Below are 27,436 nucleotides of genomic sequence, written 5' to 3' on the forward strand. Positions count from 1 at the left end.
TATTAATTATTATTATAGTATTAATTATTACTATAAATTATACAATAGTTTTTATTTATAAAATTACATTTGATTATAATAAAATCTCATACAAATTGAATGTATTATAATATATAGATAGAATACTAATAACAAAATAATACAAATTCACTTTTCAATTAACTTCGCCAAGTAAAAACGATTCATTCGTCGGCTCTTTGGGAACCTTTCTTTTTAACAAGAATGCGTTTCCTACTAGAGTGGTTGGTCGTTGTGGCTTGACTTGGTACCTTTGCATTGGGTCTCTTGTTGGAACCTTTTCTCTAGCCCCACCAAATACCGAGTGATCTTCTTTTGCGGATGACGGAGAATCCCCAGACCCACAACTTCTTGGACTGTTTGGTGAAGGTATTGGTACTGACATTGGGACATAAGGCACTGACGGTGCCATTACATATTCATGTTTTGGTGCGCCGATTTTGAGGTCATTGAAAATTGGTCGTGCCTCTTGAATAATGAAAGTCATCATTTCGAGATAAGAGGAGAGGTCATCGTTTCCAACAGCAAACATTGTTGGAGTCCAACACACAGAAAGGTTTTTGTTGTTCATCAAATTGACGTCTGACCTCGAAGAAATATCGCTGCACAAAAGACAAATCGCTTTGAACAATACAATTTTCTCCTCAGGCACCCACTTCCCAGAGAAGAGCTTTCGTAGAGCGGAAATTTTCTCTTCATCTGTGCCCCGACTTCCTTTATGTTATTTTTCATTCCGTACTCAGATCGAATTTTTATAAACTGGTTTATTTAATAAGAAAGAGTTAATAGAATATTATTTGTGGTATTGACTTTTGTTGTCATCTTGTCATTTTAACGAGATTTTTGGTATTTAAGAAACAAATTTGAACTCTTATTGGAAGTAAAACAACACAAGAGTTGGACATAACTTTGAGGTGATCAGCAGGTCCGAAACTTTATAAAAAAGAACAAACGGTATGTCGTTAACATATCTTTTGCAAGAGAATTACAGAAAAGCATACCAGGTAGCTCTCTGACAAATCTCTTCAGCGTCGAGACCAAGGTTTCACAACTGAAGTCGGCTAGCTTTGAAACAGACAGTCGGTGATAGAGCTCATCAACTTCTTTCAAACTGGCGGCGGTCCTGAAAACGCCTTCCCTTTCCAAGTAATTGTCTCGAACTATTTTAATAATCTCTTCGATTGCTTTGGGCAACTCGTAGTGCTTTCTTTTCTCGCTGTCAAGGATTTCACCAACAGTTTTACCCACATATGAAACTCCTCTCAAGTGAATATTTTGTATTTCACTTTCCGTCGGTTCAATTTCTTCAGCAGCTTCAATCAAGTGCCCATTGCCATTGAAGTACATTGACACTGTATTATTGAAGGAGTTAAGGGCTTTGTATTGGAAGTCTTGCATAACTCGATTTCGCTTTTCAACCAAGTTTCCAAGCTGGTACTTCATGGTGACAAGTGTTTCCAAATTGTCCATTGTCTTTCTCTGGTTTTTCTGGAATGTCCCTTTCACGTCTCCAATTTCGCATAAGATAGCATCAACCTCACACGTATATCCCCGCACCAATTCATCCTTTAAAACTTGGAAGGACCCCTGTGAAAAGAGTAAGAAATTGACGGAAATCGCCTGCTTTGCCTTTTGGTTTTGTGGGAGTGTAGAGAGTCTGGTTCTGTCGAGTTCCGCAAGATTACCGAGTTGTTCGATGATTGTTGCAAACGAGTCAATTATTTTATTGGTGTACGTTTTATGCTTTTTGAAAAAGGTTTCAAGGTCATCGATCGACTTCATATGGAGCGCAACATATTCTGTTTCGGGTGTTTCAGTCTTTTCCCCGTTCATTGCACGTTCGGTTTTTGCTTTAATCGAATCCATCATGCCAGTGACTTTGTCCATTGTTCTGTTTCAAAGTTATGAGTTCTTTTTTAAGATAAATCACAACGTTTTGAACATTTTTGGTTTATTTTTTGCACTATTTATGAACAATTGTTTTTAATGGTATCAATACCATAGTATTGGCCTAATAAACAATAATGATTTGGAATTTATTGAAGTTTTGGTACTTATAAATATAAAACTTCGTTAAATAAAACAATCTTCTGGTTTGTTTTATTATAGTTTAATATAGTTTTTTTATGATTGGAATATATTGCAAGAAAAAACATTTTTAATTAGTTTTTAACTATAATAATTATTTCGTTAGTTCTTGCAACATACAGTAAAACCTCCCAAGAGCTGTACCTCCAAAGAGCGGGTTCTCAAGAGCAGACATTTTTTAGACCGAAACTATAAATAGAGTTCTCTACCGAGCGGTTTTTAAGGTTTGATTGGCTAAAAATGCCCGCTCTTGAGAGAACAAAATTACCACGCCCTCCCGCTCTTAGGAGGTTTTACTGTATTAGAAAGAATCAATAAACGCTCTAATTTTACCATTTCGAACAATAAGTCGTCTAAAATTATTGTTGATCATATCGGCATTTTTAACTATATGTAACTATAATTTATAAAAAATAATTTATAAATTATAGTTTTAATTTTTAATTAAACCAACAGTTTTATAACTAAACAATATAACAAGAATATGTCGTTGTAATTAGTTTTTCATAATGTTACGTAAAATATATTTTAGGCAAATAATAACGAATTGTATTAGAAAAAAAATATTTTATCTAAGTTTTTTTTTTCCAAAAAAAATTCAAAAAATTATTTTATTATATTAAAATTATAAAAAAACATAATGTTTAATTTAAAAAAAATAACACACTACACCTATAATTTATAGTAAAAATTATATTTTCAACACTCCCAAAACACAAAGACCTCCCGAACTTTTAAAATTTTTTGTCCCGTTTGAATTTCCAAAACTAAAGAGGAAATAACAAATCAATATGTCATTTTTTTAATATGTTTTTAATTAAAGTAAAATACCCGTTTTCTCACATACATTTTGTTAAATAATCATCTTCTATCTATTTATCATTCTCATTTCATTAATTGAACTTTAGTTAATTTTTAGTATATATAATTATATTAAATAGTTACAAACAATTTCCCCATATTCATTTAAACTGACGTTTTGTAAACGATTTACAAATGACTCGCCAAAAACTAGTTAAAATAATAGTATTAATTACTTTGATTAAGTTTTCTTCTACTAAAAAACTTCAAAGAAAAACCAGGAAGAACTATGAAACTGAATATCGAAAAGAATGAGTATTATATTGAGTAACACTGGGTATCGCAAAGGATATTCATCACCATGTCTATGGATCCTTACAAAGGACAATATCCTCTTTTTCAAAAACGAACAGTCCGTGAAAAGGAAGGAAAAGCCATTTGCTGGGATTCCAATCAAAAGCATTGTAAGTAACTCTATTAAGCAAGAGACCCCATCACAATTCTGTCTCTCAATCTTCGAGTCCCAACAAACTACAGGTCTCTTGGGAGACTACAAAACACTTTCTTATTGGCTCCAAGCTATTAACTTTGTCATCCAAGACTTGGTCCAGAGCAGACAAGAACTCGAGTTCTTACTTAACTCACAAGTCCAGTCACAAAACAATGACTCTACTAAAAACCCATTTGCTCCACCTCCTCAACAACAACAAACAAGAAGAGAAGCACCAACTGGTATCACAAGAAAACCACCACCAACCGCTGTGACGGCACCAACTACTTCGAAAGATAACTCTAGCCATAAACCAGCGGCTGGGAAGAGAGAACCACTCATATTGTCCGACTGTCCGACGGAGTCGTTAAATCAGAAAGCAATGCGACAAGCTGTGTGTGTTGAGTTTGTTACAAATGTGTTAGGAAAGACTGTGAAAATCAGTGATTTCAGTGATGGGAGTTTGTTCACAACTCTCTTTGAGAAATTGTCTGGGAATAAGTTGCAAGTGAAGGAGAATGCGAGTGAGATGTGCGACAAGATACACAACATTGGGACGGTCATAGCAACACTTTTGTCTTTGGACAACGTTTTAGTGAGTATCGACCCGATGGACATCATCAGAGGAAACGATGCGGAGACAGTGAAACTGATCATGGCGTTCTTTGAGATCTTTGTCTTAAGGAAAGTGACTGTCATGAAACAACGTGGGATGGATGGGTTATTAGTATGGGTGAATGCAATGTTAGAAGGGTCTGGCATTCAATTAGAAGACTTTGCGCAGACGTTTACTGATGGGAAAGCGTTTGGAGTGATAATAGCGAAGAGAAGACCCGATTTGTTAGACGCCAAGTTCTTGTCGAGTGTTTGTTCTTTAATAAATTTAATAGTTTTCTTTCATAAGAAATACGAGTAATGAATAGGGCAGTGCATCAGTGAATTATTCATTTGTCCAAAAAGCTTTAAATAAGTGCAGGTGTAAAATAATCCCCGACGAAATCTTCATGGACGACCCCGATGAAAGCTCAGTGATTATGACACTTGCGTCGATGATGATTTGTTTAGGATGAATGTGTGTGTTGCGACGCAGTATATCAATTGATTGACACATTTTGTCGTTGGAGTTCAGTACGAAAATTTTTAAAACAAATAAAAACAGTCTTAACAACACCCAGTGCTTTGTTGGGTCTCGACTTGTGGCTTCTTCTCGATATCTAGAGGCTTCTCTGGAGACGCCGTTTTGTGGTTTTGAATGTATATCTGATATATATTTTGTATGAACTGATTAAAACTCTCAGTCACATTTTTGCCACTTTTTGCAGAAGTCTCAAAAAAATAAGTGTTGAGCGTCTTCATACTTTTTGCTAAATCTTCACCTTCTTGTGACTCAATTTCACGCTCTTGAAGAACATCAGACTTGTTTCCAATTAATAAAATTGAACGCGGGATGTTGGTCATCCCACCTAATTCTTGATACTTCTCTATCCAACTTTGGACATGGCTGAATGACTCCCGATTGGTCAGATCATACACTACAATAGCACCAATAGATCCCCTGTAAAAGAGTGATGGGATCGTTTGGAACTTCTCAAGACCAGCTAGTTGTTAATTAATTTATTTATTAATTAATAATAAATAGAAAGAACACACCCGTATCCCATAACTCAACTTTAATCATTGTGCCACTTATCTTGAGCATCGAATAACTCAAATTCACCCCAATGGTCGGCTTGTCACCACCAGTAAACCCATTATTAACATAACGTTGGCAAAGACAAGTCTTGCCAACACCAGAATCACCGACAACTACGACTGAATGTTAGTGGTGAATACAAGAAGAAAAACAAACTCTTGAAACTTAACTCACTTTCCATCAAACTGTAAAACAAAATCAGTTGTGCTTCTGGTTTTTGTCACAAAATTTTTGGTTAATTTTGTGACTAGAATATGGCTTTTTTACTATGTAAAATGTTATTATTTATTGTCAAATATAAAAATAGGTTTATTGTGGAATAATTAAATTATAGTTTTATTTACATAACTCATGCTAGTTAAGACAAAATAAAAAAATTATAAATACAGAAAAGTTCTTCAATCAGTAAAAAAAGTTAAAGAGAGGTTCATTCAGAGTGTTCAAAAACTCGCAGATAAGTCTCAAGTCAGGGGATAAGATCAATAATTTTGTTTCATAGTAATTTTAATTGTAAATATTAAAAATACAATTGTAATTCGAATTTTATACAGTTAATGGAAAAAGTGGGACGCTAATCTAAATATTAATTAATTTAATATTATTAATAATAAATAATTAATATAAATTTATTTTGGTTTTATCATTTTATTAATTTTTTGATTAATAATTTATATTAAAATTAATAGTAATTTTATTATTTTTCAATTGAAATTAACCAATAGTTACGAGCATCCTCCTTTTTCTAGCATCCCCATATATTTCCTCCTACTGTAGTTTCTTTAAATACTTTACTTCAATATATCACAACCAAATAATTTAAAAAATAATTTTAAAAATAACACAATTATTGTTTTTCATTTCGATGTCTTTGGTTTGTGAGAATACACGCTGGAAACACAAAAGAAACCACAGCAACAATTACATTGATACAAAATACATCAACATGTTAGTCGGAATTTGACGAAATAGACCTTGTTACTTTCGCTGATATACTCCTTGATGTGGACTGTCGGTATTTAGCTCTGCTCGTCGTTCTTTCGGTGAACATTGTTGGTCTTTGTGGTATTGGTCTAATTGATTCCTTCCTCTTTGGTAGAGTGATGTATTGCAGCATTGCATCTATCGTGTTGAGGTACTTTAAAACTCTTTCTGTCACTTCTTTCTGTTCAATCAACGTTGTCTGTTGCTAATCAATAAAAAAGAAAAAAACAAACTGTTTGTTCAAAATGAAAATTGGCATATCTACCACCGCATTTTCCGAAACGAAGAGTGCCTGGACACGAGCTATGTCCTTTTCAAACTTCCTCTGTGAACCCCCAAGTCCGACCACCAACGGCTTTGTCGGACTCGATGCAATTACCATGTAAAACGAATTAATGAAGGACAGGCTCTCTGTAGCCATATGGTTTCCATCCATTTCAGAGACGATGATGATACATCTGAATTTGTCAATGTCGATGGAGCACGACGAAATGCACTCTATCCTCTTTTGAAAGGACCTTGTTTTCCTTGCCAATGTTCTATGCCAACTAACGACAAGTCTGTTTGTGGTGTGGTAAGGGTTGTACACTGAAATCTAGTTGTGAGCTTTTTCGTTCTTTTTGGTACAGTTTGAATCACAAACCTTAAAGATTTCGGCGTTCAGAGTTCTGGACAATGTCATTGCAAACCTTTTGCATTTTTTGTTGTGCGCTGGGTATACCACAGCAGCGTCGCTGAATTCGGTGAGTAATGAATTCATTCCACTCCCCTCGTTTTTTGTGCTTTTTCTGTCTTCTCTTTCCACTTTTTTCAATCTCTTTTTATTTTAGTTTTTTCATTTTTTTCAATTTTAATTAAGTCCATCAAAAAAAAAATAATATACAAACTATATATCTACTAAAATTATCTATATATATTACAATATAATTAAAATCAGAGAAGATCGTAAAATGCAGAACGAGTGATGAATTCTCGATTCAAATGTCTGGTCATAGATCACGATGATACGTCGGTTGACTCGACGCCAAAAATAAACTATCCGTGTTATCTTTCATTTATGCGCGAGTATGCTCCCTCCATTCCGCCCGCGTCTCTCACGTCATTTCAGAACTATTTATTTGACATTGGGATCACCAAATACTATAAAGATGTTGCAAGACTTCCTGATCATTTAATCAAATATGAGGCTGAGTACTGGCAGGCTTACGCGGATAGCCATGACCCACCTGATTTCTTTCCAGGCTTTCTTGACGTGTTGAAACATTTTAAACAACTTGGGGGGCTTGTTGTTGTCGTTTCTTATTGCGATAAGAATAACATCGCTCGTGCGTATACAAAGGCAGGCTCTTTCCTTCCAGACAAAATTTTTGGGTGTGATTCTCACAATCCCAAGTTGTCAAAACCACATAAAGAACTTCTCGTTTCAATTATGAGAGAGTTCAATCTCAGAGAGAATGAGATCGTTGTGATTGACGATATGAGTGATGGGTTTAGAATGGCAGATCACTTCAAAGGCATAACTAAAGTGGGAGTGACGTATGGGGACGGACACGAAGATATAAAAGATAAGATGAAGGGGATGTGTCACTTCGTTGCTACGAGCGTGAAGGAACTAAACGATTTCATATTTATGTAGAACAGTTTATCATTAGTAACAAATGGCATTTGAAATCAATCATTTAGTCCAAGTTTTCTTCGCCATTGAAGTCACTTTGGTGTTTTTTCTTGGTGACTTTTTTTGTGACTTCTTTGTTTTTGTATTTGTCCTGTTTGCTTTTCTTTGACGTTTTGGGTGAACATTTTTTGTCTTTAAGTGGTATTAAAGGTGCTTTAGAAAAACGAATAGCAGTATCTGTGTCAACGTCTTGTGGGTTTTCAAGTATCAGTTTCATTAATCCTGCCATGCCATAGTTTGACGACACTTTACACACCGTTTTGGGAAGTTTGATTGTACGACCCGAAACAAAATCCACATTACCGAGATTTAATTCTAAAACTTGAAGAGTTGAATTAAAAATGTCAAAGTTTTCTCTAATTAAGTCGACGTACAGTGATAAAGCTATTGGGTTCATTTTACATAACACTTGAGAGAGTTTTTGCGTGATGTCACATAATTTAAAAGTCACTTTGTTGGGACTTTTTTCAGTTTCGAAGAAAAACTCCTTTAGAGAATCAACCCATTCTGAGTCCTTTGAAAAAATGACGTTCACCAATTGAGTCGCTTTGATGTATAAATTTGTTTTGTTATTGTTTTTATCATTGAAGTAAAATTCGATGTTTTGAATTTTGTGTGGAAATTCGAGTTTTGTTGTGGTATTAAAAAGGCTATTATTTATGTTATATTCCAAGTTCATTTTGTATTCCTGTGTATTACAAATAACATTTCCCACAAAGCCGTTAATTTGGAATTCATTCACATGACACCCAACAACTATAATTTCTGCAAGTCCTATGAATTCAATTTGTTTAACGCGTGGGGGAAATATGACATTAATCAATGTATTCGTTTTGTTTATTATTTTTACTTTCCCGTCCCAAAAAATCGACGCAAAGTCGATTTTATTCGTTTTAGTAAAAACGGAATCATCATCAAAAATCAAAGTCACATTTTGTAAATTGTTAATTTGGTACAAGAAGTCAATAGACTGCGCCACGTCCGCTTCGAAAGCGAAACGAAAGTTTGTTGTAATTCCATTCTTGAAAATGACATTTTTGTGGCAGAGAAATAATTTTGAGTTAAAAAAAGTTGAAACAACGATGACCCAATTATCCGGGAAATATTCCAAAACGGTCTCATCTAATATTTTAGACACATAAAAGATAACTCTGATTTTTTCCGAAACGAATTGTTTTAATGAAGAAATTACAAAACTCAGTGACGATGGAAAGACATAGACTATTATCGTTTTGAGGAAAGGGAAATTGCGGATATTTGGAAGAATTTTAATAAAACGTGATTGACTAAATTCCTTTAAAAAATCCCATTCTTTGGTGTATATTCTTAATTTCTCAAGTCTCCAAAAAGTCTTTGGAGTTAAAAAGCAAACTTTGTTACTAATTAATGTCTCAACATTTATTGATACATTTCTTAATTTATTCAAAACCTCAGAACTTAATAAATTGATTTGCGTCAGTTCTTCAGTATTTGAAGATTCAAATGTTTCAAAGCGATCATAAAACGATTTTGACATTTGTGATGAAAGAGAAATTAAATCATATTCTAATTGTTGAATATTAGGAAAATATTTAAATATAGTGTTTAGTGTTGTTGTGTTTGAGGAAAGTGATGGATTTTTCTTTAAACGTTCTGTTGCCGATTTGCAATTTTTTGAAACAAAAACGAATTTTTTAGTTGTCGAGATGTTATCAAAAAACAAAACGATGTTCATGAGATACACAGGTTCAAGTTGAGTCATGAAGTAGTGCTTTTAATGATTTGAGTTTTATTTGGTGTAAATTAAAATTAAGACTCAAAGTTCTTTTTTTCAAAAGAATTAAAACAATAAATAATTATAGTTTATTTAAAAAAAATAAAAATGGAGCAGTCGACCATTCTTTTGTCAAAGCTTTTATTATGATGGAATGTGTTGTCATTTGTCGCCCTTTGAAGATATTATTATTGATTAATTGGAAAGTCGATAAATATGCTTTATTGAGATCACTAATGGTGTGTTAATAATTCCAAGCATATTGATGAATAATATTAGGCACTTTTTGTTTGTAGCCAAGTCATTGAAATATAAGACATGTGATGGTATTTTGTTGATTTTTTTTTACCAACAAGTACTTGTTTCGCTTTTTCATATTGATCAATACCATCAACACAATCTTTTGTAGTGTGAACTTCTTGATTTTTTTATTTAGTCGACCCGAATCAAAACTTGTTATTCATTGATAATTGATAATAATAACCCTTCCAATACTAGAAATATGCTTGTTATAACACGCATACAAATGAAATTAAACTTAAATTTGTAAACTAAAAGTTATTCTAAATTATACAGTATTTATTTTTAATATTGTAGTTTTCAGTTCAAGTTTGATGTATCATTTATAATATATAAAAAGTTTGCACGTTTTATTTTTGTATGTTATATAAATTAAAAGTCTAACACAGTTGTGTCATACATATTAGTTATAGAATATATTTTATAATAATTTAGAGTAATGTATATATAGGATCTTTCTTTAAAATGTGAAAAAGGTAGTAATGTTATTCATATACATTTAATTTATTTTGTGTAATGAAAACGATTTTTTTAAAATGATAGTTAAGAAGAAAAATTTAGTAAATATATCTCGTATACATATGATTCTCAACAAAAGTTCATAAAGTGAGAACGCTAACCGTCAGTATGGTAGCACATACAATATAATAGTATTTGATTGTTTGTTATAAAAATCAGAAATTAATAAAATATCAACATTTTTACACGTTATTTACAAAACATCAAATCATTTACAATGAAAACTAAATTTAAATAATTACTTTTGGAATTTTCAAAGTATGACTTATCCCTTGTTTTTCAATAAAAGAATTTTATCAGAATTTTATTTGATACGTTTTCTTATTTTAAAACCCTGTTTTTAGAAAGACTTATAATGTATAGTTTATTCTACTATACACAATTTTTTGAAATAAAAAAAAATATATTAAACTTGAAAATAATTACAGGAAAAGTCGTCAAGTTTTTATCACAGAAAAAGTGAACCTTTTTTCAACAAAAATACAATTTTAGGTTTAAATTTACTATTAATTTATAGTAAATTAAATTATTTTTTACTATTAATTTTGTTTACTGGTATTCCCCATGGTTGTAAAAAGTTTAAACCGTTTTTTGCATGATTTCTTTCTAATATACACTCAAAATGAATAAGATATAAATAAGTTTACATTTTTTGGAAATTTTTGGTACTGAAAGGGATAAATAATCAAAGTTTTATTTAAACCATATTATCTAAATAATAAATATAATAAAAAAACTATAATTTAATTATATAAATTATGTACATTTTTTTGATTTTCTATATATTTGAATAAATTATATTATATAATAAAAAAACAATACTTCATTTGAACAAGTCACTGTTCAAAAAAGTGGACATTTGAATTTGATTAAAAAACTTTTTGTTCGAATCCATATTTTTTCAATACCATTTTTATTATACATTTTAATACAATTAATTATAATTAATAGTTATAAAAAACAATTTTTTCCTCGAAAAAAACTCAGTCGTTTAACACGACTGAACTTCAAATCGCAAAAACGATGGAAGACCCATATAAATTAGTCGTTTTGTTAGCAACACCACTTTCCCGCCATATCCCAGACTCTTTGAAATTTCATAAGAAGAATATGCTCTATGGTTTTTTGAATGGAGCTATACAAACAACTATAGAAACTGCATTTTTTGGGCAAGTGATCAACTACTCCTTTACTCGTCCTTCTAAAAACTTTTCTTTAAACCCTAAAGTCATATACAAAACGTTTCCAAAGAACTTAAACGGCCTTTTGCCGTATTACACGACAACTCGTTTTTTGCAAAATTCGATGCCCGACATTCCTTATAGAAATTGGGCTGTTAGACTTTCAACGCCTCTTTTAGTTCTTCCTCACGAACACTTTTTGAATTTTTTCACCAGTAAAATGTTCACCCAAATTCAACGACCAATTTGTTCTGTTTACCAAAATGTCATTCCATTCACCGCAATGGAGTTGATATTAGAAAGTGCGTCAGTGCTCAGACCAACTTACCAAAAAGCATTTTCAGTCGTTGTACCAAGTGGGTGGGCAAAGCTTGGAGCGGCAGCTTTGAACAACTCGGTGGGTTATTTCTGTAACCATCCTTTCTGGGTCGTCAATGGATTTTTGAAAAGCCATCCAGAGATGTCTGTGTACCAAGCTGTTAACTTCTTATATAACAGTGGAGGTATTAACGCTTTTTATAAGGGCGCAGTTCATAGATGCACTAGAGCTGCCCACTCGGCAATGGTCACTTCACTTGCTGCTGTTGCCTTCGAGACACTCTTCCTCTATAAGGAAAAGCCAAAGAAATTGACGGGCTGGGAAAAGGTAAAACAATTCCTAAAAGTATAATTTAATTATAACTTCTTTTGGTTCTTTTTTTACTATTTTTTTAATCAAATTAAAACTATAATTTACTAATTTTGCTTAATAAATTAAGTGACTTAAAAAACTATTAAGATATAATATTTAAAATATAAAATTATAGAAAATGTTTGAGGTATCTATCCGATGCTTTAAAGTCGGGCTTTGCTATAGGCTTCGCCACGTGCCAGCATTGGCATTCTTGTAATAAAGTGATGCTCAGCCCATAAAGACTCAACACTATTAAATTACTTTTGAAATGAATCATTCCTAGTTGGTTTAAATATGCCAATGGAAAACCCTAGTTATTTCTATAAACTATATCAATAGTTAAATAATATTATTTCAAACGATGAATAAGTGTGTTGTCTGTCTGTTTGTACACTACTTTAAATAATAACAAAATAAAGAAAAAAATGATAAAAGACAACACATGAAAAGGAACAGAGGAAAGTAGTTCGGAGATGATTCAAGAATGAAGAATAATAAAAAAACTAATTCAAAGAACGTCTTCGATTTCAATAGCAATTTATGAAACACATGGAAAGTGATACTTTTGTGATTGAAGACATGCGAAAAGATTTAACTTTAACTTAATAATTATACCATGCAAACGACAATTATAACAAGAGAATCAATTCCACTACTTCAATCCCTCGCAAAACAAACATTCTACGCGACTTACACTGAAAATCTACTCAGTAATGAAGCTAGAGACCCCATTTATAAGTACTTATATTCAACAGAAGCCATACAAAGTGCAATGGATAAAGGATCTCAATTTACAGTCTACTACGAGAATGAGAAGGTCATTGGCTTTACTGGGATTCGATATCATGAAGGGGATAAATCAATCTATTTGCACGACTTCTATTTAATGCCTGAATTGAAAGGGAAAGGACTTGGGAGCATTTTGATGGGAAAGGTTAAGACTTTTGCGCATGACAAGAACTGTAATAAAATCATACTTAATTGTAATATTAATAATGAAAGAGCTATCGGATTTTATAACAAACACAACTTCAAAATCGAGAGATATCTACATACCCCAGTCAATGGATTCGACTTACTTGATATGGAAATGGAGTGCAACATCTAAGTTTTTACACAAGATGTTATATCGACATTTATTACCCATTAATTTATTCTTTTATGGAAATTTGTTGCCGATATCGGACTACTAGTCGAAATAGTACGTTTTTCTAATACTTTAAAAAAAATAGTTCAAATGAGAATAACATTTTAAATCAAAAAATGGGATTTAATTTTTGTTTTTTATCTTTTTTCGACGGCGTTCTATTTATATAAAACAGGGAGCAGTCAATCAAACTTCTTAAGCTCGTTATTTTGAGATTATTTCAGTTTTCAAAAAAACTGGGAACAAACACTTTGCTCACTATAATGGAAAATCCGATCATCCCAATAGTCGAAGATGTCACAACTCAGAACGGGGATAATGCAGAGGTGATTCAAAACCTACAAGACGAACCAGAAGTGAAACGAAAACAACTCAACAAAAGAAAACCCCTCCGCAAAGCAAAAAAGGCTAAAGGTGGGGAAGAAAAGACAGAACAAAAGAATAAAGGAGAAACCCTGGACGATCACCAACAAAATCTTCCCAAAAAAAATGAAATGCCCGAACCCCCGTTTGTCACGGAAAAATGCGAAAAAGTTGAAAACGTCGAAACAATCGAAACCGACGACAAAACGACTTTAGAAGAAAAAATTGAGAAAGTCGAAAACGAAACAATCGAGGAACCGCCACAACTCACACTTGACACACAAGAATCCCCGGAACCCGAAGTGAAACGCAAACAATTGAATAAACGCAAACCATTACATAAAGCTAAAAAGACTAAAAAGATCGAAGAGATGAAAGAAGAACATAACGATGTCATCGATACACCTGCGGAACATCAAGAAAGTGTTCCGGAACATGTCGAATGCCCTGTTGAACAAGTCACACCAGATAGAACGGAAGACAAAGTCGATCATTTCAATGTCGAACCCGCAGTAGTCGATAATGGTCTTGGAGAAGAACCCGAAGTGAAACGCAAACAATTGAATAAACGCAAACCATTACATAAAGCTAAAAAGACTAAACAGATCGAAGATACCACCAAAGAAGTCAAAGAAGTCATACAACAAGGCGAAGAGCAACATGAAAGTCAAATGGAATCTCCTCTCCAAACACTTTCAACAGAACACATCGATGGCAATGAAAAGGTCGAGACGGCAGTCACACAAATAGTCGAAGATGTAAATGTACAACACAACGAGAACGATGTGACAGTGCAAAGAGTGCAAGACACTTTCGACGAATTGGAAGTGAAAGAAAAGCCACGCAAACAACTCACGAGAAAACCTCTCCACAAAACTAAGAAGGCAAAAATTGCAGAGGAAAAGGCGGACATTCCAGAAGGGGTGTTGGACCAACATGAAACACCTTCGGAACACGTCGAACAAGCACTTTTAGTCGAGCCACAAGTGACTTCAGAACTAGTCGAGAAACCTGTCGACGAGAAACATGACGACGATGGGAAACTTGAAAAGGGGGAAAAGCCAAAGAAAAAGAAGAAAACCAAAAAGACCAAAAAACAAGTGAAAGAAGTTCTTCCCACGTTTCCAGCGGGTGGAGCGAATACATATCTTCGGTATATTTCCGATGAAGACTGTAATTTGTCTGGACTGCGTCGTGGGAAGAAGGGGCTTATAGGAGACAATTACTTTGATATGAAAAAAGGGAATTTAACTGCTGAAGAGATGATGGAAGACGAACATTACTGTGCACTGGCATTCAATGGGGACGAACATAAAAATTTCTTTGGGATCTTCGATGGGTACAGCGGCGTGCAAGCTGCTTTTGAGACAAAAAAAATCCTTCCGGGGATCTTGGAAGACCTTCTGAAAGAAAATTACGAGAGCAAAGACTTACTTGAAAAGTGCTTTGAACGAGTCGACAAGAAGTTGATGGAGAAAGACGAACTTGATTGTATTGGGTGCACTTGTACTATTGTCTACGTGTGGGAAGAAGACGGAGAGATGTACGTGCAGTCGGGGAACGTCGGAGATTCGACGTGTTTTGTGAAGTTTGTTGCATTGATCGAGTGAATAGTTAAATAATAGTTAAAGAACTAAACATGAATAGTATATTGACCTGTAGAAAATTCAATGGGAGTACACCAGAGATTATCACACTGTCACAAGACCATAAGGTGTCGAGTCCGTGTGAACAGAAGCGAATTGTAAAAAGTGGGATAGCGATGGTAGAGGGGCAACGACGTATATGTGGAGTATCAGTTGCTCGATCGTTAGCAAACAAATTTGTGAAGAGTCAAAATTTGGGGATGATAGGAACGCCATATATCAGTCCAGTGGTCATGCTTGAAAAAGGGGATGAAATCATTATGAGTAGTGACGGGATTTGGGACGTCACTTCGCCGGAAATAGCGTTTCAACTACTTGAGGAGAATGAGTTTGAGAAAGGAGCAAGAAATATCATCGACCACTCTATTAAGGTCAGCGAGTGCAGAGATAACTTGACGGTCATTGCTGTGAAAGTCCTCTGATTCTCTCATTTCAATCGATTTTGTTTGACGTTTTGAATGGTTTGGAGTTCACCACAAAAATTTCATGAATGCTTGTACTATACATGTATAATAGTATTACTATAATTAACTAAATACTCTTTTGTTCTGAGAAACTTAAAAAGATAAAAGGATCTCGATGACTCAAACACCTCAAAGTACTCACTTTGATAGGTATGCGTCACTCGTTAATAGTTTGTTTAAACTATATTTTAACTATAATTGAACTATATTTGGTTGGTGAGCTATTTGTATTGAAATATACGATGATACCGAGTAACAAATAGATAGAGAAGATAAGATCGATGAAGTCGGACAAGTCGCACAACGACTGAAGGAGACTTCTATACATATCGGACAAGAGTTGGACACACACGCTTTGATTATAGACGAAGTTTGTCGATATAAAATCGATGTATATAGTCGATAATATACTAATAAACAGGTCAACGAGAAAACGCCACTAGTCAATTCTAATATTCAAAGCGCAAACGCGAGACTTAAAAGATTAATACTTCGAGACGATGATAAGAAGATGTGGGCTATCATATGTTGTCTCTGTTGCATTCTTCTTCTTGTTATATTTTTAGCTATCATCTTATAATGAATTATTACATGATATTCTTTTATATCGAATAGAATTTAACACTAGTTGATATACTATATTTGTATTAGTATTTTTAATAGATATAATATACTATAATATAATACTATAATACTATAATATAATAATAAAGTACAAACAATGAATTACTATTGTACACATTGTGTGAAATGATGTGTGAAAGGACTTAAAAAGGAGAAGAGAATGTCTTCTTTAACTTTTCTTCAAGTTCTTTAGATTTTTTTGGAGAGTTGGTGCGTTTTGGCTTTTTTTCAGTAGTAAGCTTTTTGCGTTGAGATACGATAGTTCGCTGTATATTTATTCTTGTTGAACGCGATGGGGAAGTGAAGTGCAAAGAGTTTTCATTGTCGTATAAACGGTCGACTCTGTAATTAAAACTTTCATCAAATAGAACTGTATCTATCAGGGCATTATCTACATGAATAGAAGAAATTTCACATTCGGAATTTGAAGAGTCTAATTGAGATGATTTTGAAAGTAACTGATTTTCGTCTTGATGTGGAAAACCATCTTTTTCATCTGTCAACAAATGTTGGAACTCAAAAATGTCATCTTCAATTCGGCTTTTTTCAATTAAAGAGTCGACGAGTTGATGTTCCTCTTCCTTTCTATTTCGCTCGTCAATACAAAATTTTACAAATCGATAAGCCAATACACTGGATACAACCGCAGCAGATGCGACTAATGTAGAAAACAGAGAAAAATAGGACATCCTTTCTTTTTATACTGTTTAGGTTTTTCGTTCCTTTTTAATTTAAAATGAAAGTTGTCACTTACAAGTTGTAATAAATATATAATAAAATTATCATATTTTTATTAAATGTTGTATTGATTAATAAAGTAATTTATAGAGCATTTGATTAATTTGTCTAAATTTATTTTAATCAAAAAGGAAGCAAAACACAAAAATTAACTCTTTTCATCCCTTTAAATGCGCATTAATTATTTGTTGTCAAATAATTAAATTAAATAACAAATAATTTGTATTTGTTCTTTATATGATAAATTATATTTTATTATAAACAACCATTTATTATTAGTTTCTATTTTTATTATTATTTAAATTCATTTCGATATTGAGCAAAATTAATTCAATTAAATATACAATAATTTATTTTTTTGGAATAAAAACCCGAAATTGTACGTTTAAAAATGGTAAATTATAACCGTGATTAAAATAATTTTAACCATAAAATTGGTTTTATTTACTATTGTTTGGTTTTACAAATAATTTTTATTTTTTATTTATTTGTTTTCAATTTTCTTTTTTTATTAATGTTTTTGAAATAATACAAAATGTTTGTTAAATTATAACAATAAATATTATATTTTACTATATTCAAAAACGAGCAGGTTTTTTTCTTTATAATCAATTGTTTATTTATTTATAATTTATTACATAAAAAGTAATTTTTAATATTTTTGGATTGAATTTTATTTAATTAAAAATATAATTTATCATGGTATTAATTAAACTAATATAAATAATATAAAAGTTATAATTAAAAATTAACCAATGAATAATCTATTACATATAACTTAATATATTAATAATAACTAGTTAAAATTAAAACTGCATTTAATTTAATTGAGTGTTTTTAGTTTTGAGATTCTTTTTTAGCTTTTTGGTGTTTCATATGTTTTCCTTTTTTCACTTCGACCCATTCGTCATCTTTCTTCTCCACGACTTCGACTTTTTTCAGTGGTTTCTCTTCTTTCTTTTTCTGTTCTATTGGTTTAACTTCTTCAATTGGTTGAGTTTCAAGAACTTCTTTCACTTCTTGTTTTGGTTCCCCAATTTTTGGCTCAACGGTTTCTATTTTTGGAACTACCGGTTCCTCAACTTTCTCAACTGCTTTCACTGCTTCTACGACTGGCTCCTTTGGTGCTTCTACTTTCTCGACTTTCTTTTCTACCTTCTTTGCAACTTTTTTCTCGGCCTTGCCCTTCTTCCCTTTTCCTCCTTTTGTGTGCTTATTTGAAGCACTTTGCCATTCGTCAGACATCTCTACAACAGTTTTGGAGTTCTCCAACCAACTCAAATCTCTGTAGATGACTATATGGTTCATTTTACTATATAGTATAATTATATTGTAATTTACAAAATCGAATGAATATGCCACACGTGGGGTTTCATATTATTTAATTATAATAATGAAACCATAAGATTACTATAAATAATCATTTGTAAAGTATTGGATTGTATTCCATTTTTAATGATAGTTTTTTTATAGCAACCTACTAGTAAAAACGTGCGAAAAGAGAAAGCTTTGTAATACTAGAAAAGAATAAGAAATAATTAACAACACAAATGAGAGAAAAATCAAAAACGAAAAAGTGTGATGCACCTTCGCGGAACGAAGAGCTTGGCACAGTCATGTCAAGAGTTTCAAGAGGACATTTCAGTCCTTCGGCATTCCCGTCGAGAAGCTTTATTAAGACGCAGCCGTCCTGTTACTTTTGAACAAGAGTTTACACCGCCGTCTTCCTATGCTCAGTTTTACAAGACTTCCACAGAGTGTTTGCTTCATCCAACTTCATTACTTCAACAACAACAAATCATTCGGAATTTAAGGTTGTCGATAGATAACGAAGGCTACACGCCCCTTTCCGAAATCTTTGCATCAGGAATCCTCCCAACCCTCTTACAAACATTTTCGATGACACACGACAGAACCGTCGCTAACGAGGTTGCTTGGTTCTTCATCAACTTTTGCGAAAAAGGAGGTGAAGGAACGGAAACGGTCTTATACAAGTTAGGCGCTCTCGCGATATTTAGTCAAGCCTCAAAGTCCGTGACCGGCGATGCGGAGCTCCTCGTCACTATCTTATGGGCCCTTGCCAATATGATCTACTTCAACGATGATTATATAAAGGAAACAGTATCTGCGGGGGTCCTCATATCCATCCAGACTGGACTTAAGCAATGTCCCTATGATGCCGATCTCTTGTATGTCCTTTCCGCCTTTTTGCGCCGCGTTGATTTGTATGACGCGCGATTAGTAGAACCATTCAAAGAGAATATTATATTAGCATTGACGGCTACGGATGAGAAGGTAGTCAAGAGAGCCCTCTTGTGTTGTCATTACTTAACACGATATAAGAATACTATACAATATACTATTAAATCTTCTTTATTAATACGATGCTTTCAATTGGCAACTTCTAGTAACAAAACTATTCGAGAAAGTGCACTTATAGTCCTGAAGGATTTGTCTGCAAGTGAGGAGGATGTTGTGTTCCAAATGTTTGCGGACAACAACGTCTTCTTGTATTTGGTGCAACTGTATGTCGAAAGTGACGAGAAAATGAAGAAGGTCCTTGCATTCACCTTCTCAAATTTGGTGAATACAAACACTTTGTTCGTCGAGAGGTTCTTGGAGACTAATATGATCGAGTGCTCCATAGCAACGATATTCCAAAACGAGAATGAAAAGACCGACATGAGTAAGAAGAGTAAAAGCGATGAAGAGATCCTCATTTTCTTGTTCAATTGTGTCATTGCGATGAATGCAGTCTTCATGAACTATGTCGTCAAATCCCCACTGTTTCTGGGAATTTGGAAATTTGTCGTGTGGGATTCAATGGACTGCAAAATAGCCGCGTTGAATGCAGCAAGTAAATTACTCGAATATTTCCACGTGTCCGCAAATGACATCGAAACCCAAAATTCTCTTGTCGACCAATTTATAGAAATCGGATTTGATAAAAAGTGCGAGGATCTGATCGGAGATGACGACGTGACTGTGGAACAATACGCTAATGATATTGTCTTGAAATACTTCTCTTTTAGAGGAGAGCTTTAGTTAAACTATGAAGTGAATGAGACTTGTTATATTATAGTTTTAAAACTATTTAAAAGTAATACATTTGTATTGAACAAATGTTATGTTTATTATAATGTTTATTAATTTATTTCAAACTATAATCTTCAAAACTGTAAATAGTATAAAATGGTTTATTATGAAACCATTTAAAAATATTAGTTATAAATAGTAATTATACTAATACTCATCTTAAAAAATAAATTACTCATCAAAAAAAAAACGATTATTTCAAAAATAAAACTAGAAATAATGAATAAATGTTTTGATTTAATCTTAAAAATTGAAATTGTAAAGTAATAAAAAATTTACAGGATGGTTTTGTTTGATGCTGAAATCCCGAAAAAACGCATCGAAACTTATTCTATTAATTCAAAAAAATGTAAGTGGAACTTAAAAACGATGTCGTGTTCAATCAAAGAGACCGACACCATCATTAAGAAACACATCAAGGCATACACAAAAGACGGAAACGCTTCTACGTTTGTCGACGCCATTTTTCATGACATTTCGGAGTGTGCATCACACCCATTACTCGATGTTATCGAGTTTTCGGTTCATTCATTAAACGCAAACATCTCACGCGTCGTCGCAGGTCGTCACGATAAGAACGAGAAGGTAGCAAGTAACATCAAGTGTTATATCTCACAAACGGCGAGTGATTTGACAGAACAAATAGTGTCATACTATAAATTCAAACCCTTCCCGACACTCCGTGTTGAAGTAGAGAACATTTTGTTTGATCTGTGCTACTCCACGATCAAAGAAGTGTTCTGTCACAAGGAACAAAAGCCCAGTGAAAACTTCGCTTTTCAGTTCCGTCTTTATTCCGCAAGCAATCTCGCCGAATCATTTCATCTCTCAACAAAATTTTCTAATCACAATCTTGATGAGATTTTTAAAAAATCAATACACGTGTTGACGTGTATCGAAACGACTACAACTCTTTTTAAAACAAGAAAAGTTATTTCTGCGATTCAAGACATTGTTATTGAAGATATGGCAAAATGTATGGATAAAGCAGCTGTATTGGCTTTGTTTGTTTTTGCTATTTTTCTAGTTATTTTTTTCATATTATTTAATTATTCAAGTATGGTTTAGTATTTAATAATTAAAAGCTATCTTATATTAATCGACAGAACGAGTGAGGAATACGTCAATATTTTTATGTTTTTGATTGTTAAAGCGCAAGTCATCGATCTGTTTGGTATACTTGCTATGGTTGAGGGTTTCAAAGTCGATTCGGACGAAAGTTCTCGGTTTGGTGTGACGTTTTGTAATCTTTGTGTTGCTGCAAAAAACGTCAATTCCATTAGAACTTAATAAAGCCAAGTTATCTCTGTGTTGGGGATTTACTATAATTGTTTAATTTTTATCTTTTATTTGGATTTAATTAAGTTAAACTTTAATTATTATAATTAAAAATTATTAAAATTATTCAATCAATTAATATGAAAATAGTTGTTTCTAAATTTTAGACTAAAATAAATAAATTATTTATTTTAATTATTTTTAGTATATTTTGTAGTATATTATTATTAATAGTTATATAATATATTATTAAATTATAATATATTATATTAATTAATTAAAAATATAATTAAAAATATTAATAATTAAATAAATTTTAAAATTTTTTTTACCACTTCATCTTTGTTTTTATTAATTAATTTTATTTTTCTCAATTTAATTATTCTAACATTTTTATGTAAACTAGTATAATTACATATTTTAAATTAAATTAATACTTTTTCATAAAACATTTATTTTTTTAATTAATTTTTGCTTAATAATATAAACCTATAAAATAATAAGTGGTAAAACGTATTGTGAGAAAAAATTATCTTGTTCTTAAAAAAATTGTTAAGAAATTCCAGTATATTCTAGATCGAGTTGGTTTAATAAAAAGGCTCAATGTAGTTTTGAGTTTTGGGAATTGAAAACTAAATAATAAGTTATCAAATTTCCCGAATTTATAAAATTAAAATAGTAAATACAAAATTACTAACAATTTATTTTTTTATTATAACGGACGTTTCGGTCTTTTTGTGGTGCACTTTTGGGAATTAAAAAAAATCAAAACTGTTAATAAATGACTAAAAAAAGGTAATCAATAAGACCACAAAAAACGGGGAGATAAAAAATTTGTGTGGATTGATCACAAATCTGGTTTTTGGCTTAAAAAAAAGAAAAAAAAAATAGTTTTTTTGTGATATTTTTTTAGTAAAATGATAGTACCGAACAGGCATAAATATAGATTAGACTGCAAGTTTGGAAAACGAAATGACGAGATTGAAATGATGAAAGTGATGGAATGAACAGTATATAAAGGGGATAATCACAAAAACACATAGAATTATGTCTCTTGTACAACGTTACTATACTTGTGAAGTGTGTAACAACACACAGAATAACTGTGAATCGTGCCATTGCTGTGGTTCAAAAGCACTTCACGAAGTGCTTAGTAAGACTTTTACATCCGATCCACTCCCGCAGTCTGTATGTATGAACACCAAGATTGTCATAATTGGCGGAGGCATCGCTTCGCTTGCAACGATTCGACAGCTGGTCTTAAATGGGATGAAGAACATCACATTGATTTGCAAGGAAGATACTAAACCATATTATCGAACGACAATACCAAAAGTCCTTGGAGACCCCAATTTTGTTAACAAGGAGCAGTTTATTCTTGAGAAGGATTGCTTCTATGAAAAGAATGAAATTAATACACTCATTGGGTGGACTGTGGACAACATCGATATGAAGGAGAAGAAAATACTTTGCAACAAAGGAGAAGAAAAGAAGGAAATTCCATTCGACACACTTGTCTTTGCAAATGGAGGGGAACCTAATCGACCACCTTTCATCAAAAACACAACGGTGAAAGATGTATTCCCAATTCACACACTCACTAACATCAATGGGATGAATGAGTGTTTCGCAAATAAAACAGTCAAGAACGTCGTCATTATTGGGGGAGGTCTTTGTGGAATTGAAATTGCTGTTGCTATGAAAAGAAAGCACAAGGACGTTGGAATTGTCTTGGTGGAAATCGCGAACAGAATTCTTCCAAAACAACTCTCGGTCGAGGCTTCGGCACTTTTCGAAGAGACGTTGAAACAAAATAATGTTGTTCTGAAAACAAGTTCATGTGTCTCTTCCATCATCGAAAAAGATGACAGAATTTGCGTTGAGTTGCAGGACAAGGAAATATTGATGTGCGACATGGTGTGCTACTCGTGTGGAGTGTCCCCAAACAAAACACTTGCCGAGAAAATTGGCTGTGCTGTGAATAGGGGGATTGTTGTTGATGAGCGGATGCGAACAAGTTTGAGTGATGTGTATGCGTGCGGCGATTGTTGTGAGTACAATTCGTGTTGCTTCGGCAATTGGACGGATGCAATGAAGCAAGGCACTGAGTGTGCAGACACCATTTGTGGGAAAGACAGCAAATTTGTTCATACCCCTATGCCATATTTCGTTTTCTGCTTCACAAACGTCTTTTCTGTGGGGCAGATAGTAGGTGACGCTGTTACTAAGAAAAGCGGAAAAGACTTTGTTCAAATATTCAGACAAGATGGTGTGATTGTGGGTGGTGTGTTACTTGGAAAGCCAGTTATCAAGGTTCAAAGACCTCTGATAGCAGCCGTAGACAAAAAAGTGGGAGGTGCCGAGGCGCAAGCACTGATCGACGAGTGGATGAATTTCTAAACAAAACGCACAATTTCTTTTGATTTCGAATTGACAAACATAATAGCACATCACGTTACCTTTTTAAAAATCCAATGTTTTAAATTAAAATGACGGATGTGTAATATTAGTGTTTTTATTATTATACACTCAATGTTTATAATTATAGTTTAAGTATAGTTAAGTAATAGTATAACATAAAAGAAACTTGAAATGTTGATGGATGTGTATTCTCTTAGTGTCAACGTGCTTTCTGCACTTGGACTCTCTCCTGACAGTGTCTCACTTACTGGTGTTGATTCTATAGTAACTTTTAAAACAAAAATGAGTGACGAGAAGTCGACACGGTTATATGAAAAGTCGGTGAACCCGTTTTGGTGTGAAGTTTTTCAAGTTGATGCGACACTTGGGGAAGACATCATATTCCAAGTCAAAAATAACCCGAAAAACCCGATCAAAAAGATCATTGGAACGGGGACGTATCACGTCGACTTATTTGCAGTTGGCGAGTCTGTCCGTAAGACCTTAAAATTAGCTGAAGGTGGGGAGTTGAATATCAAAGTCACCTGCGACACCATCAAAGCAATAGCCACCGAAAAATAATTCAATTTCAAAAAACATTTTCAAGTCAACAAATGTTATTCTTTTTCATTAAGATCTGTACTAGTTAATGAATAATTTGTTATTAGTATATGTATAGTATAAAGAACTTCCAAAGAAAAAAGAGAGAAAAAAGCGTTGTTTGGTATGAAACAATATATTCTATTAATTTAGAGATATATTCAAGTAACAAGTAATAGCCTTTTCTATGAAAAAATGTGGTCTTGGCTATCTTCAAAATCATACGAAATGTCTGACGACGATATATTTTCTCTCTCTTCGCGCGACGAAGAGGACTCCTTGACGGAAGGACCGACAGGCCCACTCAAAGATTTCAACGAGTTCATTCCGATGCGCGCGGACGTCGGGAAATATTTGACCCGGTCGAGAACAACGGGGAAGCCGCAGAGTTTGTCCAATGCAAAAGTTGCATGGAGGCGTACTCGTCGGGACAACTTACGCGAGTGATGAAGATCAAAAACAAGCAGGAGAACATGAGAAAGCACTTGAAACTGTGTAAATACTTCCGCGCGCAATATTCTATCGACCCTAATGATAAACCTATTCGACCAATTAAACAACAACCGACAGGGAAAGCGCCCCTCCAGACTCTGTCACAACAAACAAAAGCTTCTGAAGATAATTCCGTCAATGTCACGTTCAAATACTCTACACCACCAGAAGGGTGTAAAATGATTCACGTGAAGTGGAATCGGAAATATGAAACGTTTGACATCACGCCAAAAACGACTGTTGCACAAATAGTTAAAGACTTGAAAACTTTGTTTGGACTCGCTGACACTGCTCGTTGTTTTTTGAGAAGAGAAGACGTTTGTTTCTGTGTTTTTTAAAGTACTTTTCAGAAGTCTTTTTAGTATAAGAACTGGTGGAATCTTTATTAATTATTTAGGATAAAAAAGTGCTTCTTGGACACGCAGAGATTCTTAAACTTGTGGAGAATGGAGAAGTATATAAATTAGAAGCTTATGAATGAGAAATAGTCTGAAGGGTAATCGATTTCTATTGTGTTCGTTTTTGGTGTTGTTTTCTGTGTTCTAATTTCATGGAATTTTTTAAGTGTAACTTTTTTCCAAGTGACAAGTATTTCAATAATCTGGTTGTCAATTGTGCCAACAATTTAAAGAACAGTTTATATTCGATTATCAAATACTTTTTATCTACATCCTTTACTTTTTTTGTTCAAACACATTCAACGTTAAGATAAATAAGTCTCATGTTTTAAACTATAACAACACGAGAATTGTTTATCTAAATGGATGTATAAAGTGTTTTATGTGTATTATGTGCTAAACATTCAAATTCAACATCTAAAAATTGATTTGAGTTAATTATAATCAGCGATTAAAACATTATTTCACTCTTCAAACATTTATATAAATACCAACACTGTTTTATTTTACAAAGATACAATTTTATCATCAACTCGTTTAAATAATTGTCACACTCAAATCAAGTGCCTCAATATTTACAAAATAACAACATTATCAACATTATTCTTATCTTATTAGGTAATCTAGTAAAATATTATTCACCAAACTAAAAAACAACATTTAATTGTTTTGTGTACATTTATTCACTTGACAATCCTCTGAAAACGTAGAAAAATATGCCAAAGTAAAATTTAAAAATTTGTTTCACAAGTTTTTAAATAATGGCATTATTTTCAAAAAAGTGTCGAGCAAATCATAAACTTTTTGTTTCAAACAAAGCAATAAATCGTTAAATATTTCAAATTAATAATTTTACAAAAACAATGCTTCAAACATTTGCCGACAGTTTTTCGCAGAAGAACATAGTTTAATAATTATAATTTGACGCTTCTATTGTGTTTATTTTTGGACCACATGTTATATATTGTTGTTTTCATCTTGCAATAAATATTGGTCTCAAAGATGGAATTGATTATTGTTTTTTGGTTACATTTATTGAATATATTAGTACGATAAAGGCAAAAGAAATAAAAGAATGCCTTAATGTTACAAAAAACCATTGAAAAAAATGGAAGCAAATAATTATCTTTAAAAATTATTGAAAATGGTGTTTGAAATATATATGAATACTTAATTAAAGCAATTTTTAATAGTAAACCAAATTCAAAAAAGCATTTTTTTAATATTTGATTTATATCAACTGAATTTGTTTGATAAATATTGGGATTTTTGGCACTTCCATTTAACCCTGTTTTTTTGAGAGTCTTAAATCATATTTGGAAAAAAATACTTAAAAAGAATGAGGCCAGTTTTATCGGCTGTTAAAAATTGTCCTCATCACCTCAAAATTATCGTTAAATGTATTCATAATGTATTTATTTAGAAAAAATACACCACCAATGAACAAAAAATGCAATTTTGAGTGTTTTATAATTATTTAAGTCTACATTTAGTGTTGAAAATCCGTTGAAATCGGCCAAAATTATCAAAGATTTGTTAGTTACACTTTTAATTAAATAGTTTTAAATTGTAGTATTTTAGTTTTGTTTAAAACCGACTTAAAAATAAACAAGTAATTATAGTAATTTTTATTTAGAAAAAAAATAGAATGGTTTCTTCTTTTATTGCTTTTTACCTTTTCTATTTCAAACACCCACGACCGTTATAGATTTTTTTGTCTTTGTTGATTGCAGTTAAAAATTTCGGACTTTTTGCGGAATAATATTAGGTAAGATAACGCTAAAAAAAGGGAAATGTTTATTGATTGTAATCTGGTTTTGTAATTTCTCGCCCGCGTTTTTTCGTAATTGCTCTTGTCATTTCAAGTTGCTTTTTTCTTTGATGTTTTCAATGGAAATAAAAACTGAGCTTATGTGGGCATTTAAAAAAAAATAAATGGTTAAATATTAATTGAGAATAGTTCTCAAATCTAAAAGTTATAATCATAAAAAAAAGAACTTCGTTCAATTATTTGAAAC

At 32.6% G+C, this 27,436-nt stretch overlaps 16 protein-coding genes across 16 annotated transcripts; 11 read left to right on the plus strand and 5 right to left on the minus strand.

Moving 5' to 3' along the window:
• Positions 1-154: 154 nt before the first annotated feature.
• EIN_095050 (hypothetical protein) lies at positions 155-1,905 on the minus strand (the record flags this gene model as incomplete). Its single annotated transcript, XM_004253991.1, has 2 exons — positions 155-732; positions 972-1,905. The coding sequence occupies 2 exons, from the start codon at positions 1,903-1,905 to the stop codon at positions 155-157; spliced, it is 1,512 nt and encodes a 503-aa protein (XP_004254039.1).
• Positions 1,906-3,218: 1,313 nt separating this feature from the next.
• EIN_095060 (bollus pemphigoid antigen, putative) lies at positions 3,219-4,467 on the plus strand (the record flags this gene model as incomplete). The annotated part of the gene is made up of 2 exons (XM_004253992.1): positions 3,219-4,262; positions 4,321-4,467. The coding sequence occupies 2 exons, from the start codon at positions 3,219-3,221 to the stop codon at positions 4,465-4,467; spliced, it is 1,191 nt and encodes a 396-aa protein (XP_004254040.1).
• Positions 4,468-4,558: 91 nt separating this feature from the next.
• On the minus strand, positions 4,559-5,271 carry EIN_095070 (rab11, putative; the record flags this gene model as incomplete). Its single annotated transcript, XM_004253993.1, has 3 exons — positions 4,559-4,995; positions 5,048-5,209; positions 5,247-5,271. 3 exons carry the CDS (start codon positions 5,269-5,271, stop codon positions 4,559-4,561), a joined length of 624 nt encoding a protein of 207 aa, XP_004254041.1.
• Positions 5,272-6,036: 765 nt separating this feature from the next.
• EIN_095080 (hypothetical protein) lies at positions 6,037-6,831 on the minus strand (the record flags this gene model as incomplete). Its single annotated transcript, XM_004253994.1, has 3 exons — positions 6,037-6,235; positions 6,305-6,666; positions 6,715-6,831. The coding sequence occupies 3 exons, from the start codon at positions 6,829-6,831 to the stop codon at positions 6,037-6,039; spliced, it is 678 nt and encodes a 225-aa protein (XP_004254042.1).
• A 204-nt stretch (positions 6,832-7,035) lies between these two features.
• On the plus strand, positions 7,036-7,707 carry EIN_095090 (hypothetical protein; the record flags this gene model as incomplete). The annotated part of the gene is made up of 1 exon (XM_004253995.1): positions 7,036-7,707. One exon carries the CDS (start codon positions 7,036-7,038, stop codon positions 7,705-7,707), a length of 672 nt encoding a protein of 223 aa, XP_004254043.1.
• Positions 7,708-7,750: 43 nt separating this feature from the next.
• On the minus strand, positions 7,751-8,143 carry EIN_095100 (hypothetical protein; the record flags this gene model as incomplete). The annotated part of the gene is made up of 1 exon (XM_004253996.1): positions 7,751-8,143. The coding sequence occupies one exon, from the start codon at positions 8,141-8,143 to the stop codon at positions 7,751-7,753; it is 393 nt and encodes a 130-aa protein (XP_004254044.1).
• A 3,198-nt stretch (positions 8,144-11,341) lies between these two features.
• On the plus strand, positions 11,342-12,169 carry EIN_095110 (hypothetical protein; the record flags this gene model as incomplete). The annotated part of the gene is made up of 1 exon (XM_004253997.1): positions 11,342-12,169. The coding sequence occupies one exon, from the start codon at positions 11,342-11,344 to the stop codon at positions 12,167-12,169; it is 828 nt and encodes a 275-aa protein (XP_004254045.1).
• A 619-nt stretch (positions 12,170-12,788) lies between these two features.
• Positions 12,789-13,280, plus strand: EIN_095120 (hypothetical protein; the record flags this gene model as incomplete). Its single annotated transcript, XM_004253998.1, has 1 exon — positions 12,789-13,280. One exon carries the CDS (start codon positions 12,789-12,791, stop codon positions 13,278-13,280), a length of 492 nt encoding a protein of 163 aa, XP_004254046.1.
• A 302-nt stretch (positions 13,281-13,582) lies between these two features.
• On the plus strand, positions 13,583-15,750 carry EIN_095130 (kinase associated protein phosphatase, putative; the record flags this gene model as incomplete). The annotated part of the gene is made up of 2 exons (XM_004253999.1): positions 13,583-15,270; positions 15,345-15,750. The coding sequence occupies 2 exons, from the start codon at positions 13,583-13,585 to the stop codon at positions 15,748-15,750; spliced, it is 2,094 nt and encodes a 697-aa protein (XP_004254047.1).
• A 157-nt stretch (positions 15,751-15,907) lies between these two features.
• EIN_095140 (syntaxin, putative) lies at positions 15,908-16,372 on the plus strand (the record flags this gene model as incomplete). The annotated part of the gene is made up of 3 exons (XM_004254000.1): positions 15,908-15,962; positions 16,056-16,162; positions 16,214-16,372. The coding sequence occupies 3 exons, from the start codon at positions 15,908-15,910 to the stop codon at positions 16,370-16,372; spliced, it is 321 nt and encodes a 106-aa protein (XP_004254048.1).
• A 1,619-nt stretch (positions 16,373-17,991) lies between these two features.
• EIN_095150 (hypothetical protein) lies at positions 17,992-18,462 on the minus strand (the record flags this gene model as incomplete). Its single annotated transcript, XM_004254001.1, has 1 exon — positions 17,992-18,462. One exon carries the CDS (start codon positions 18,460-18,462, stop codon positions 17,992-17,994), a length of 471 nt encoding a protein of 156 aa, XP_004254049.1.
• Positions 18,463-18,735: 273 nt separating this feature from the next.
• EIN_095160 (hypothetical protein) lies at positions 18,736-20,199 on the plus strand (the record flags this gene model as incomplete). Its single annotated transcript, XM_004254002.1, has 1 exon — positions 18,736-20,199. The coding sequence occupies one exon, from the start codon at positions 18,736-18,738 to the stop codon at positions 20,197-20,199; it is 1,464 nt and encodes a 487-aa protein (XP_004254050.1).
• A 420-nt stretch (positions 20,200-20,619) lies between these two features.
• EIN_095170 (hypothetical protein) lies at positions 20,620-21,540 on the plus strand (the record flags this gene model as incomplete). Its single annotated transcript, XM_004254003.1, has 2 exons — positions 20,620-21,254; positions 21,336-21,540. The coding sequence occupies 2 exons, from the start codon at positions 20,620-20,622 to the stop codon at positions 21,538-21,540; spliced, it is 840 nt and encodes a 279-aa protein (XP_004254051.1).
• Positions 21,541-22,575: 1,035 nt separating this feature from the next.
• Positions 22,576-23,928, plus strand: EIN_095180 (rubredoxin-NAD+ reductase, putative; the record flags this gene model as incomplete). Its single annotated transcript, XM_004254004.1, has 1 exon — positions 22,576-23,928. The coding sequence occupies one exon, from the start codon at positions 22,576-22,578 to the stop codon at positions 23,926-23,928; it is 1,353 nt and encodes a 450-aa protein (XP_004254052.1).
• A 198-nt stretch (positions 23,929-24,126) lies between these two features.
• Positions 24,127-24,510, plus strand: EIN_095190 (hypothetical protein; the record flags this gene model as incomplete). The annotated part of the gene is made up of 1 exon (XM_004254005.1): positions 24,127-24,510. The coding sequence occupies one exon, from the start codon at positions 24,127-24,129 to the stop codon at positions 24,508-24,510; it is 384 nt and encodes a 127-aa protein (XP_004254053.1).
• A 213-nt stretch (positions 24,511-24,723) lies between these two features.
• On the plus strand, positions 24,724-25,501 carry EIN_095200 (hypothetical protein; the record flags this gene model as incomplete). The annotated part of the gene is made up of 3 exons (XM_004254006.1): positions 24,724-24,758; positions 24,839-25,337; positions 25,418-25,501. The coding sequence occupies 3 exons, from the start codon at positions 24,724-24,726 to the stop codon at positions 25,499-25,501; spliced, it is 618 nt and encodes a 205-aa protein (XP_004254054.1).
• Between the last annotated feature and the right edge of the window lie 1,935 nt (positions 25,502-27,436).

Source organism: Entamoeba invadens (genome assembly GCF_000330505.1).
Source record: "Entamoeba invadens IP1 unplaced genomic scaffold scaff_1105074725199, whole genome shotgun sequence".
In the NCBI taxonomy this organism is placed as follows: Eukaryota; Evosea; order Mastigamoebida; family Endamoebidae; genus Entamoeba; species Entamoeba invadens.